We start from the raw sequence: 15,689 nt of genomic DNA, 5'->3' as shown, positions 1-15,689 counted from the left end.
TATAAAATTCTGTGAAGCACTTGGGGGTTCAAAGTGCTCACTACACATCTAGATAAGTTCCTTGGGGGGTCTAGTTTCCAAAATGGGGTCACTTGTGGGGGAGCTCCAATGTTTAGGCACACAGGGGCTCTTCAAACGCGACATGGTGTCCGATAACGATTGGAGCTAATTTTCCATTCAAAAAGTCAAATGGTGCTCCTTTTCTTCCGGGTCCTGCCGTGCGCCCAAACAGTGGTTTATGACCACATATGAGATATTGATGTACTCAGGAGAAATTGCCCAACAAACTTTAGGATCATTTTATCCTGTTGCCCATGTGAAAATGAAAAAACTGAGGCTAAAAGACAATTTTTGTGAAAAAAGTCCTTTTTTTACGGATCAATTTGTGAAGCACCTGGGGGTTCAAAGTGCTCATTATGCATCTAGATAAGTTCGTTGGAGGGTCTAGTTTCCAAAATGGGGTCACTTGTGGGGGAGCTCCAATGTTTAGGCACACAGGGGCTCTCCAAACGCGACATGGCAAACGCTAATTATTCCAGCATATTTCCCATTCAAAAAGTCAAATGGTGCTCCTTCCCTTCTGAGCCCTGCCGTGCGCTCAAACAGTGGTTTATAACCATATATGAGGTATCGGTGTACTCAGGAGAAATTGCCCAACAAATTTTAGGATCCATTTTATCCTGTTGCCCATGTGAAAATGAAAAAAATGATGCTAAAAAAAATTTTTGTTGGAAAAATTAAAATGTCCATTTTTTCCTTCCACGTTGCTTTAGTTCCTGTGAAGCACCTGAAGGGTTAATAATCTTCTTGAATGTGGTTTTGAGTAGCTTGAGGGGTGCAGTTTTTAGAATGGTGTCACTTTTGGGTATTTTCTGCCATATAGACCCTTCAAAGTGACTTCGAATGTGAGGTGGTCCCTAAAAAAAAATGGTTTTGTAAATTTTGTTGTAAAAATGAGAAATCGCTGGTCAACTTTTAACCCTTATAACTTCCTAACAAAAAACATTTTGTTTCCAAAATTGTGCTGATGTAAAGTAGACATGTGGGAAATGTAATTTATTAACTATTTTGTGTCACATAACTCTTGAATAAAAAGCAAAAAATATCGACCTAAATATACCACTAACATGAAGCCCAATATGTCACGAAAAAACAGTCTCAGAATCGCTAGGATACGTTGAAGCGTTCCTGAGTTATTACCTCCTAAAGGGACACTGGTCAGAATTGCAAAAAAATGGCCACGTCATTAAGGTCAAAATAGGCTGGGTCATGAAGGGGTTAAAGGGGTTGTCTACTTTTTATTCATTTTTTTTCTACTTAAATCCTTGCACTTGGGACTAATTGTCACATTTGGAATTGGGTTTCATTACCAATTTTGCACTGTTTGGCTATTACAGGAGCTTAGAAAAAGACAGATCAGAGTTACCAACGCCGGGTCAGAGCGACCTCGCTGACGGAGTCTCCTCAATATTACAAGTAAAGGAAAAACAGCGTATGCACAACTTCAGAAGGTGCTCAAGTAGGGCCCCACACCATACATGAAGAATAAAGAAAACTTCTAGAATATTTTTTTGGATTTTTTAATGCAGCCAGAATATAATAGACGTTTCGGCCTCACTGGCCTTCATCAGTAACAGACTGCAGTATAGTAGTTAATCGCATTCAGTGCGATAATAGAACTGACACCATCGTCACTTTAAATGTGCCTGGTCATGCACTAGGCGCTGGGCATGGAGCCTGAATCAGATAGTACCTGGGTGGGTGGGGGTGCCGTGCAGACATCAGCGACCCAGAATCCACTGTTGGTCAGCTGTCAACAGTGGATTTCTTTATTATTCCTCAATATTACAGACCATTTTAGGTCTTTTTATCTGTGACCGATGGAACTGACTGCCCCTTTACATTGGAATGTTACAATACACATACTGGGCCCGATTCATTAAAACTTTTATACCAAATTCATGAGCAGTGACAGCACTTGCTATGACACAAATCTTACTCCAGTAGGGACTGGAGTAGGATTTGTGACCACAGATAGAGGTGCACACGACTGGCCCATCCGGTGCTGTGTGTTCATCATGAGGTGTACAGGGCAAATGTCTTCATTAACACCTCTCTTGATAAATCAGGACTATTGTGTTCTAACCCTTTAAGTGTCTGAGCCCTAATTTCGCTCGCTCTGAGCCTTTACAAGAACAGAACTTTGCTTCTCGGTGGCTGCAGCTTCTTTCTTCCTCAGAACACGTCTCTGGAGATAAGTCCTGCAGCTTCAGTCTGAGGAGCAGAACATATATGGAAGGAGACTGAGGAATATGAAAAACTGTGCCCAGGAGCGGGGGCAAGACGGGGAGGTGGAGGAAATAACAGGGAGGTCGTACTAGTGGGTGAGGGACGAGGGATTATTCATTCCTTACATCCCACATATCAAAATCTGTCCTGACCTAAAACTTCTAACAGCTGAGGTTTTGTTACAGTGTAGCAGGATAGACTAGGTAGGGGGGCAAACTGAAAAAAATTCAAAATATTACATTCATGTCTGAGGGAAACAAAATAATGACAGAAGGGGTCAACGATTAAGGATGTCCTGTAGGAGGGGGATGGGGCACTGCAGTACTACTCCATGTGGAGCCACGGGTTGTCAGTTGTCCGCCTGCACCAGTCTGTCTTCTTTCAGGTTGTGTTAGTTATTCTATTCAGCCATGTCTTATTTCTATCTTGTCCTGGGAGACAAATATTATGGCTGCAATTCCTGCTCTCACATCAGTGGTCACCCAGCTTTTCCAGGTTCCTAAATCCCAGGCGCCCTCCCTTATGGCGGCATTCTCACAGGGTGGAGGGGCTCCCATTCTTATTAATGTAGTAGATAAGCCTGGTCATGTGATCATCATGAAGATTGACGTCACCTGCTGTGATCTGTGATGTCATCTGAGGTTTATAGAACCAGGTGTTAGCAGCGGGGTCCGTACTTCTGGTCAATTTCTTACATGTTTTAGGAAATTACTATTTCAGTAATAAGTAATAGCTGTACAGGGTGGGCCATTTATAAGGTTAGACTTGGGTGGGCTATGTATATGGATACACCTAAATAAAATGGGAATGGTCGGTGATATCAACTTCCTGTTTATGGCACATTAGTATATGGGAGGGGGAAAACTTTTCAAGATGGGTGGTGACCACAGCGGCCATTTTGAAGTCGGCCCACCGAGGTGTACCCATATAAATGGCCCACCTAGGTGTATCCATATAAATCGCGCACCCTGTCTATTTCCAGCTATTGTGCCGCATCAGGACCACACGGACAGCCGCTGGGGAAGAAGCGCTACAGTAAGCTTCTTCTCTCCTGCTCTGCCGGGAACAGCGAGCAGGAGAGAAAGAATGAATGAGAACCCGACGTGGGGTCCCCCTTATATTTGTAACCAACCTGGCAAAACTCACAGCTGGGGGCTGCTATTCTCAGGCTGGTAAGGGGCCATTGACCTTGGCCCCCCCAGCCTTAAAACAGCAGCCCATAGCTGCCCAGAAAAGGCGCATCTATTAGATGTGCCTATTCTGGAGCTTTGTCGGGTTCTTCCCACTTGCCCTGTAGCGGTGGCAAGTGGGGTTAATAAGGGATTAATGTCACCTTGCTACTCAAGGGTTAAATAAACACACACACACACACACACACACACACACACACACACACACACACACTAAGCATTTTATTAAAAGAATACACTACACACGGTGTTTAAAGCTTTATTATACTCTAATTCCATATCGATGCCATCGTTCTCCTGTAAAAAATTATAAAATAATAAACCAACAATATCCATACCTGTCCGACACTCAATCACGTCCCACAGTGTAAATCCACCTCAGGGGTTAATCAGTTTACAATCTGCGCCAGCTGCTTCCCATTCATTCCCCAGTAGTTTACAGTCGGAGCAGTCGCATTAGCAGCGCTCTGGCTGTAACCTGATTAACCCCCCAGATGGATTTACGCCGTGGGACGTGACTGATCACCGGACAGGTATGGATATTGTTGGTTTATTTTATAATTTTTACAGGAGAGCGATGGCGTCGATATGGAATTAGGAGTTTAATAAAGATTTAAACACTGTGCGTAGTGTATTCTTTCATTAAAATACTTTGTTCTTATTGTGTGTGTGTTTATTTAACCCTTGAATAACTCTAGGATTAGTAATGGATAGGTGTCTTATTGACACCTCTCCATTACTAATCCAGGCTTAATGTCACCTTACAATAGAAGGTGTGAGTTTTGCCTGGTTGGTTCACAAAGAGGGGGACCCCACGTCGGGTTTTCATTCATTCATTCATTCATTCTCTCCTGCTCGCTGTTGCCGGCAGAGCAGGAGAGAATGACAGCCGCGTTCAGCACCAGCTGCAGGGGAACAGCGCTTATAGTAGCTGCTTCTTCCCCGGTGGCAGTTGAACACGGAAGACAGTGTGAACTGTTCTCCGTGTGCCGTGTCCAGCACGTTTTGCGGACCGTGCACTCCCACAAACACTGACATGTCTCCTCGTTTTGCACACGGACCGTGTGTCCGTGAAAACATGCTGACATGTGCAGAGAACCATTCATGTTTATTATTATTATGCATTTGTATAGAGCCATTTATTCCATGATGCTTTACATGTGAAAAAGTGGAAATATAGACAAGTATAATAAACATGTGTAAGACAAGGGACACACAAGTACATAAGGAGAGGGGGCCCTGCCCGCGAGGGCTCACAGTCTACAGGGATGGGTGAGGATACAGTAGGAGAGGGTAGAGCAGGTTGTGTGGTGGTTCAGTAGACCGAGGATCATTGCAGGCTGTAGGCTTGTGGGAACAGGTGGGTCTTCAGGTTCTTCTTGAAGGTTTCCGTTGATGGTGAGAGTCTGATGTGTTGCGGCAGGGAGTTCCAGAGTATGGGGGAAGCACGGGAGAAGTCTTGTATGCGGTTGTGGGAAGAAGAGATAAGGGGGGAGTAGAGAAGGAGATCTTGAGATGATCGAAGGTTGCGTGCGGGTAGGTACCTAGAGACCATGTCACAGATGTATGGAGGAGACAGGTGGTGGATGGCTTTGTATGTCATGGTTAGGGTTTTGAATTGGAGCCTCTGGGCAATGGGAAGCCTGGCATAGGAGGGAGGCTGGGGAGTAGCGGGGAGACAGGTGGATTAATGTGTCAGTGTCTCCGATATGTGACAAAACTGTCACTACACGTACCGGAGCCACTGACGTGTGAAACCGGCCTGACGTAGTCTTTATGTAACCCACGTGACTCCATGTGTGCAGCATTAGTGGCGGCTACACACAGATTGCGGCAGCTGAGTCATCAACCTGCAGATTCACGACGCGCCTGACACTGTCTGCCAGCAAAAGCTCATCTCTTATTAATAATGCAAATTAACAAGCGCAGATCTCCATAGAGACAAAGAAACCGTTACCGCATTGTGGACATAGCGCAGTATAACTTCCCTGTATACAGGTGCACTACACAATATCTGTATTATTCTATGTACTGTATGGATATACTGCACTATCAAATTCAAAGAAGCTTTATTGGCAGGACTAAATACACATTAGTTTTGCCAAAGCAAGTGTACAAAAGGGAATAGGGATAGGGACTGTAGGGATGTTGGATAGGGGCTGTAGGAAAGGTGGATGGGGGCAGATCCAGGATGGGGACTATAGAAGTCCATGACATAGGCAAGGTGGATGGGGGGGATATTATATCTGCATTATTTTGTGTACTGTATATATACAATGCACAGTACCACTTCCCCTGTTCTGTGTATATACCCTGCACAGTACCACTCCTCCTGTCCTGTATAAATACCCTGCACAGTACCACTCCTCCTGTCCTGTATATATACACTGCACAGTACCACTCCTCCTGTTCTGTGTATATACCCTGCACAGTACCACTCCTCCTGTCCTGTATATATACACTGCACAGTACCACTCCTCCTGTTCTGTGTATATACCCTGCACAGTACCACTCCTCCTGTCCTGTATATATACACTGCACAGTACCACTCCTCCTGTTCTGTGTATATACCCTGCAGAGTACCACTCCTCCTGTCCTGTGTATATACCCTGCAGAGTACCACTCCTCCTGTCCTGTGTATATACCCTGCACAGTACCACTCCTCCTGTCCTGTATATATACCCTGCACAGTACCATTCCTCCTGTCCTGTATATATACCCTGCACAGTACCACTCCTCCTGTCCTGTGTGTATGTGTATATATATATACTGCACAGTGCCACTCCACCTGTCCTGTGTGTGTGTGTGTGTATATATACACTGTGTGTGTGTGTATATATATATATATATATATATACACACTGCACAGTACCACTCCTCCTGTATATATACACTGCACAGTACCACTCCTCCTGTCTTTTGTATATGCACTGCACAGTACCACTCCTCCTGTCCTGTATACTGTATATACACTGCGCAGTACCACTCCTCCTGTCCTGTATATATGCACTGCACAGTACCACTCCTCCTGTCCTGTATATATACACTGCACAGTGCCACTCCTCCTGTCCTGTATACTGTATATACACTGCACAGTACCACTCCTCCCGTCCTGCATATATACACTGCACAGTACCACTCCTCCCATCCTGTATATATACACTGCACAGTGCCACTTCTCCCGTCCTGTATATATACACTGCACAGTACCACTCCTCCCGTCCTGTATATATACACTGCACAGTACCACTCCTCCTGCCCTGTATATATATACTGCACAGTACCACTCCTCCTGTCCTGTGTATATATACTGCACAGTGCCACTTCTCCCGTCCTGTATATGTACACTGCACAGTACCACTCCTCCCGTCCTGTATATATACACTGCACAGTACCACTCCTCCTGTCCTGTATATATACGCTGCACAGTACCACTTCTCCCGTCCTGTATATATACACTGCGCAGTACCACTCCTCCTGTCCTGTATATATGCACTGCACAGTACCACTCCTCCCGTCCTGCATATATACACTGCACAGTACCACTCCTCCCATCCTGTATATATACACTGCACAGTGCCACTTCTCCCGTCCTGTATATATACACTGCACAGTACCACTCCTCCCGTCCTGTATATATACACTGCACAGTACCACTCCTCCTGCCCTGTATATATATACTGCACAGTACCACTCCTCCTGTCCTGTGTATATATACTGCACAGTGCCACTTCTCCCGTCCTGTATATGTACACTGCACAGTACCACTCCTCCCGTCCTGTATATATACACTGCACAGTACCACTCCTCCTGTCCTGTATATATACGCTGCACAGTACCACTTCTCCCGTCCTGTATATATACACTGCGCAGTACCACTCCTCCTGTCCTGTATATATATACTGCACAGTATCACTCCTCCCGTCCTGTATATATACACTGCACAGTACCACTTCTCCTGTCCTGTATATATACGCTGCACAGTACCACTCCTCCTGTCCTGTATATATATACTGCACAGTATCACTCCTCCCGTCCTGTATATATACACTGCACAGTACCATTTCTCCTGTCCTGTATATATACACTGCACAGCACCACTCCTCCTGTCCTGTGTATATATACTGCACAGTACCACTTCTCCTGTCCTGTATATATACACTGCGCAGTACCACTCCTCCAGTCCTTTATATATACACTGCACAGTACCACTCCTCCTGTCCTGTGTATATACACTGCACAATACCACTCCTCCTGTCCTGTATATATATATATATACTGCACAGTACCCTCCTCCCGTCCTGTATATATACACTGCACAGTACCACTCCTGTATATACACTGCACAGTACCACTCCTCCCGTCCTGTATATATAAACTGCACAGTACCACTCCTCCCGTCCTGTATATATACACTGCACAGTACCACGCCTCCTGTATATACACTGCACAGTACCACGCCTCCTGTATATACACTGCACAGTACCGCTCCTCCTGTATATATACACTGCACAGTACCGCTCCTCCTGTCCTGTATATACACTGCACAGTACCGCTCCTCCTGTATATACACTGCACAGTACAACTCCTCCTGTATATACACCGCACAGTACCACTCCTCCTGTATATATACACTGCACAGTACCACTCCTCCTTTATATATACACTGCGCAGTACCGCTCCTCCTGTATATATACACTGCGCAGTACCGCTCCTCCTGTGTATATACACTGCACAGCACCTCTCCTCCTGTATATATACACTGCGCAGTACCGCTCCTCCTGTATATATACACTGCGCAGTACCGCTCCTCCTGTGTATATACACTGCACAGCACCTCTCCTCCTGTATATATACACCGCACAGTACCGCTCCACCTGTATATATACACCGCACAGTACCGCTCCACCTGTATATATACACTGCACAGTACCGCTCCTCCTGTGTATATACACTGCTCAGCACCGCTCCTCCTGTATATATACACCGCACAGTACAGCTCCACCTGTATATATACACTGCACAGCACCACTCTTCCTGTATATATACACTGCACAGCATCACTCCTCCTGTATATATACACTGCACAGTACCACTCCTCCTGTATATATACACTGCACAGTACCACTCCTCCTGTGTATATACACTGCACAGTACCACTCCTCCTGTGTATATACACTGCACAGTACCACTCCTCCTGTGTATATATACACTGCACAGTGCCACTCCTCCCGTCCTGTATATATATACACTGCACAGTACCACGCCTCCCGTCCTGTATATATACACTGCACAGTACCACTCCTCCTGTCCTGTATATATACACTGCACAGTACCACTCCTCCTGTCCTGTATATATACACAGCACAGTACCATGCCTCCCATCCTGTATATATATACACTGCACAGTGCCACTCCTCCCGTCCTGTATATATACACTGCACAGTACCACTCCTCCCGTCCTGTATATATACACTGCACAGTACCACTCCTCCCGTCCTGTATATATACACTGCACAGTACCACTCATCCTGTGTATATATACACTGCACAGTACCACTTCTCCTGTCCTGTGTATATGAACTGCACAGTGGGACTCCTCCTGTCCTGTATATATACACTGCACAGTGCCACTTCTCCTGTCCTGTATATATACACTGCACAGTACCACTCCTCCAGTCCTGTATATATACACTGCACAGTACCACTCCTCCTGTATATATACACTGCACAGTACCACTCCTCCTGTGTATATATACACTGCACAGTGCCACTCCTCCCGTCCTGTATATATACACTGCACAGTACCACGCCTCCCGTCCTGTATATATACACTGCACAGTACCACTCCTCCTGTCCTGTATATATACACTGCACAGTACCACTCCTCCTGTCCTGTATATATACACAGCACAGTACCACGCCTCCCATCCTGTATATATATACACTGCACAGTGCCACTCCTCCCGTCCTGTATATATACACTGCACAGTACCACTCCTCCTGTCCTGTATATATACACTGCACAGTACCACTCCTCCCGTCCTGTATATATACACTGCACAGTACCACTCATCCTGTGTATATATACACTGCACAGTACCACTCCTCCTGTCCTGTGTATATGAACTGCACAGTGGGACTCCTCCTGTCCTGTATATATACACTGCACAGTGCCACTCCTCCTGTCCTGTATATACACACTGCACAGTACCACTCCTCCAGTCCTGTATATATACACTGCACAGTACCACTCCTCCCGTCCTGTATATATACACTGCACAGTGCCACTCCTCCTGTCCTGTATACATACACTGCACAGTACCACTCCTCCTGTCCTGTATATATACACAGCACAGTACCACTCCTCCTGTCCTGTATATATACACTGCACAGTACCACTCCTCCTGTCCTGTATATATACACTGCACAGTGCCACTCCTCCTGTCCTGTATACATACACTGCACAGTACCACTCCTCCTGTCCTGTATATATACACAGCACAGTACCACGCCTCCCGTCCTGTATATATATATATACACTGCACAGTGCCACTCCTCCCGTCCTGTATATACTGTATACACTGCACAGTACCACTCCTCCTGTCCTGTATATACACACTGCACAGTACCACGCCTCCCGTCCTGTATATATATATATATATACACTGCACAGTACCACTCCTCCTGTCCTGTATATATACAATGCACAGTACCACTCCTCCTGTCCTGTATATATACACTGCACAGTACCACTCCTCCCGTCCTGTATATATACACTGCACAGTACCACTCCTCCTGTCCTGTATATACACACTGCACAGTACCACTCCTCCCGTCCTGTATATACACACTGCACAGTACCACTCCTCCCGTCCTGTATATATACACTGCACAGTACCACTCCTCCCGTCCTGTATATATACACTGCACAGTACCACTTATCCCGTCCTGTATATATACACTGCACAGTACCACTTATCCTGTCCTGTATAGCCTGTATACATACACTGCACAGTACCACTTCTCCTGTATACTGGGGGCACAGTTCTCCTCCTCCTCTCTGTTGTGTCTCCTTATTAGGAGGTTGTGCGCCTTGTGCCTCAGTCATTATGAGGAAGGAGGAGGAGGGGAAACCTGTCCGTATAAGGGAAGTGCGCTGGGTACAAGGACTGTGCTGTCTCGGGGAGGTTTTTTCCAGTATAACCGCACAAAATATGTGATGATTTGTGGCTCCAGGGTTGGGCCCTTCCTGTGCCTCCCCCACCCTCCCCGTGCCATATCATGTATACTGGGCCATTCTTGGGGGCTCTGGGTTAATAAAAGTGTGGAATGGGGGCCCGGCGCTCGGCCGGCACAACGGAGGTGCCCGATGCTCGGCTGACACAATGGAGGTGCCCGGTGTTCGGCCGACACAACGGATGGGTTCGGGCTGCCGCAGTGGTGGGGCCCGGCCGCCACAACGCTGGGGACTGGCGCTCAGCTGCCGCAATAGCAGTGCCAGGCGCTCAGCCAACACAGTGGCGAGGCCCGACGCTCGGCCGACACAACGGAGGGGCCTGGTGCACGCCCAGTACTAGTAGTTTCTCTGTATTCTGGACCCCATCGTGCCTCCTTTCCATGTCGTCCCCGTTCTTTGCGCCTCATTCCTCTTTATCTCTGGTTCTTGCTCTCAGATTAAGAAGCAGCAGCAGACAGTGCTCGGCCTCCTCGATGCCATGAAGATTGAGTACGAGGAGAAAGACATCGCCGCCAACGAGGAAAACCGGAAATGGATGAGGGCAAATGTCCCGGAGAACTGCAAACCTGAGAGCGGCATCCCCCTGCCCCCCCAGATCTTCAATGAGGACCGGTACCTGGGGGTAAGACCTGTGCATACATGTAGTAATACCCCCTCCCTGGAGCCTGCACCCTCGAGCACAGAACATGGTGCCCCCACCCCCAGGTCTACATCAGCAGCACAGGCAAATACAGCTGTGGGGTTGTTACAATGTCTGAGTTTAGACTGGATACATTGTAGCAAACCTTCAGCTGCAAGATGAATTAGATCAGTAAATGATTGTTTCCATTCACAGAGAGCAAGCAGAAATCCTGAAAATGGTAACAAAAATAAGACCAGATACTGTGTGCCGGACTCTTGGATCCAGATTATAAAGGTTTCCATTCCGGGTCTGATAGTTGTCGGGTTCCTTCTGGTTCAGTGGAGTCTCCAGATTAACCCCCAACTGCCCTGCTCCGGTTATTATTCCACTTGCAATCAGATAATAATCTTACATTCCTATACCGATCACCAGAGCACCACGCCCGGGGCACTGCACCAAATACAATGAGGCTGCTGCCAGGACGGTGCCAACACCAAGAGTCCACACAATGAGCTGCTGTGTGACCATCAGACATGGTGCCCGCAGTGACGGGGGGAGATCGCTGACTTCCAATAGTCCGGCACACTCTATATGTCAGTTAGAGAGCCGGGGGCTTTTAGCTTTTACCGAAGCTTCATCTTTATATAATGAAAAGTTTTGTAACATTTAGGAGTTTGTGGTTAAATAGCTGAATGTTTCCTACATTGTATCAGTGTACACAATCAGCTGTGAAGTTTTCGGATAGGAAAAAGGAGACATTTGTGCTGCTGATGCTGTTACTGCTGGATTTTCACCTGGACAAAGATTCACCTCTGTTGTTGCCCTGGACCAAACTCTCTGGCCGGGAGCCTTGTCCACACTGATACATTGAATCAAACCCTCAGCTGTAAATGTATTTGGTCTGTACAGACTGTGGGAGACGCAGAGATGGCTCCGATAACTGACAGCAAACAGAGATCTTAAAAATCCTAAGAAAGTAGAACATAAAGCCAGTTAGAAAGCTGCAGAACTTTTTGATGCCATTTATTGAACGGCTCTGAATCAGTTGCCGCTGTTCACTTGTCGCGTTTCTCTTCCGCAGGATTACGAAGCTTTTTTCGATGCCAGAGAGAATAATGAGCTGTACTCGTTCCTGGGCCTGACGCCCCCACCGGGATCAAAGGTAACGGTGACGATCACTCGACCAACCCACGGGGCGGGGGAGGGCAGGTGATTGGCGGCTAATCTCTGCTGATCCATGGTCAAGGCCAAGTATTTCTGTAGTCTCTTCCTTGTAGGAATATTAACCCCGTAACATCCAGTGCCGCCCCAGTGACTCCTAGGGGTGGGGAGATAATTAAGCGTGAGGCCCCCGCAGCCACCGTGGTCACGTGCGAGGCCCCCGCCGTCACGTGTGAGTCCACCGCACAGCCACCATGGTCAGGTGTGAGTTCCACGCAGCCATGTAAGAGACTCCCTCACCCATAGTAGTCAGCACCTGGGTTGTATACGCTGGGTGCCCCCTGACATCTTGATCTCATGCTGTTTTCTCTCCGTCTGCAGGAAGCCGAGGCTTTGGCCCAGCAGAAAGCGTGAAGACGATTTTTCTTTGCATCAGACCAGAACGTTCTATGCTTTCAGGGGGGTCTCAGATGCTTTGTTCCTAAACTCTTACCTCCCCTCCATGCAGCAATGATGCGCTGACTGCCCCACCCTCACCCGTGTCCCAACGCCGCCAGTGCCAACATGAACCCTCAGAAGCCAACGACGACTGATGAACACCTGGAAGAAGGATGGAATTAACATGGGGATGTTCATCTTACAATTCCCTCAGCGCCATCAGTTGGTCGGGGCCTCAGTGCTGCAGTTGCCATAATGGTCCGATATTATTTGGTACAAGCCCCTCTCCTCCATGGGACCACCCCCTGTTTAGCTTTTAAGATAGGTGCCTTTAATTCGCCAGAAGATGCGCAGAATGAGCTCTAATGTCTTAGCACAAGGTTTAATTAAAGAGACAGTACCCCACAATGAGGTCAGTGACGCTTCCACTGGGGAGATGGGACTGGAGCAGGGACCCCCGTGAGCTCTCGGGGGTCTCCTATAACAAAATGCACAAGAACACCTCTTCCCTAGGAAGAAAACAAAAAGTTTGTGCGCTCCTATTTTCTCCTGGCTGCACTGTAAGCTTTGACTTCTTTTTGGGTGACTGTCCCTTTAAATCTGCAGACCATTGGGTCACATACAAGAGCTGCGACAATCAGCCATCTCTTATCATAAAGCCATTGTCTCAGATCCTCCAGTTACAGTTGTTTTCCAGCAGAAACATCCCAGATGTCTGGTGCCCACAGTTACATCTATGTGTCCGCGACGCTCGCCGTGATCGAGGAATTGATGTTAAAGATTTATATGGTGCCAACAACCCCAACCACAATTATTACTGACAAAATGTGGCAAGTGCCTGATGCACAGAGCTTCCACTCTATTGGGTACCGGGGGCGGGGATCAGGCAATGCTGCATCTCCAGTGGCCTTTATACTGGGGCTGCACGGCGACGCTGGCCGCGACACGGCTGCAAAGATCTTTCTAAGTGGAAGTAAACCCGCCAGAAAGTGGCAAAACATCCAAACGGTTGCATCTCTATGGGGCTTCTCGTGGTTGCCACATTGCCGCCCATTCATGTTCATGAGGATATAATGTGTCGGCTGCACAGGTCAATGACTGCACAACCTGTGTCGTGGAAATGTTGCCGTGCAGCCTCAGCCTTATTTTTTTACAAGTTGTAGATTACTCATAAAAGGAAAACAAACATTTCATAAAACAGATGGGAGTATGGAAAATAATGTATAATAACAGCGCCATCTGGTGGTAGTACTGGATATTATGTATTATAATAGCGCCATCTGGTGGTAGTATGGAAAATTATTCTGTGTAATAGCAGCACCATCTGGTGGTAGTATTGGATATTATTTATACTAGCGCCATCTGGTGTTATTAAACAGGATCATTTTCCATACTAACAGGGCCATCTGGTGGTAGTAGGGGATATAATATGTATAATAATAGTGACATCTGAGGGTTGCGTGGGATCTTATCCTATGTAGTAAGGGTGCCATCTTGTGGCAGGGTGGAATATTTGTGTAATGACAGCACCATCTGGTGATTGTGTGGGATCTTATCCTGTGTATTAATGGTGCCATCTGGTGGCAGGGTGGAATATTTGTGTAATAACAGCACCATCTGGTGGTTGTGTGGGATATTATCCTGTGTAACAACGTCGCCTTCTGGTGGCAGCATGGGGAATCATAATTATGTATAATGGCTCCATTTGTTTCTAATGTGGCAAAATAGAATGATTTAGAACAGCGATATATCTGGTGACAGGTTGGAAAATCATCTTGTAGAATAACAGCACCATCTGGTGGCAGTATGGAGAACAATAATTTTGCACAATAGCGACATATTATGGTCGTGAGAAGAATCATCATTCTGTATAATAGCGCCATCTATTGGTTGTATAAGGAATCATTATGTATGATAGCGTTGTCAGTTGGTAGTATTACGAATCATTATTTTTTATAAAAGTGTCATCTGGTGGGAATATCGGGTCCCACAAGGATATAATAACAGCACCATCTAGTGAATATATGCGGAACCATTATTATATATAGTAAAATCATGGTAATATGAGGAACCATTAATATATATGATAACAGTGCCATCTGGTGGTAGTATGGGGAAATCATATATAGTATCACCATCTAGTGGTAGTATGAAGGAAGGGTCAATCTGTAAAATAGCGCCATCTAGTGACATTATGGGAAATCACTATGTGTTACAACATCGCCATCTGGTGGCAACACAGGGAGTCGTCATTCTGTATAATGCACCAATCAGTTTACAATCTAAACCCTCAGTCGCCCTCATGCCTCTTCAGTAAAATTGTCACATACCAGATGATCGTTATCTTCATGGCTCGGGGCAACACTGCAGGACGCCCTGGTACGGTTAGGCTTGAATACGGACGCCGATATAACTGCTGCTCCTCTTACTTACGTAGCGTCGGTTTGGTTGGCGCAGAATAATATTATAAATGTATAATGATCCGTAATGATCATGATCCCCGAGATTCTGCAGCCTGCGGCTCTCCTGCTGACCTATACTACAACACCCAGCATGCCCTGACTTCGCTACAGGCACAATGATGGACATTCCTGATCCACAGACGTTCTGCAGCCGGCCGCCATCTTCCCGCGGTTCTCACTTTTCTCTGTGATCGCGGTTTCCATTTTTGTTTTAATAAAAAGTCTTAAACTGTTTTTGATTTTGCTAAATCTTCAGTAAAAAAGAAACTAATAAACTTTCCTCTGCA

General features: G+C 46.5%; 1 protein-coding gene across 1 annotated transcript in view; it reads left to right on the top strand.

The window, feature by feature from the left end:
- Positions 1–15,689, top strand: part of SH3BGRL (SH3 domain binding glutamate rich protein like) — a 30,803-nt gene extending 15,114 nt beyond the window's left edge. The window contains exons 2-4 of the mRNA XM_073589919.1: positions 11,156–11,341; positions 12,423–12,503; positions 12,884–15,689. Of these exons, the coding sequence (XP_073446020.1) occupies positions 11,156–11,341; positions 12,423–12,503; positions 12,884–12,916 (300 nt within the window). The 3' untranslated portion in view covers positions 12,917–15,689. The remainder of the gene's footprint in view (positions 1–11,155; positions 11,342–12,422; positions 12,504–12,883) is intronic.

This window comes from Dendrobates tinctorius, unplaced genomic scaffold (genome assembly GCF_039654945.1).
Source record: "Dendrobates tinctorius isolate UK_male_01 unplaced genomic scaffold, ASM3965494v1 ptg000114l, whole genome shotgun sequence".
In the NCBI taxonomy this organism is placed as follows: domain Eukaryota; kingdom Metazoa; phylum Chordata; class Amphibia; order Anura; family Dendrobatidae; genus Dendrobates; species Dendrobates tinctorius.
Note: the sequence above shows the minus strand (reverse complement) of the source record. Positions and strands in the feature narration are given on the sequence as shown.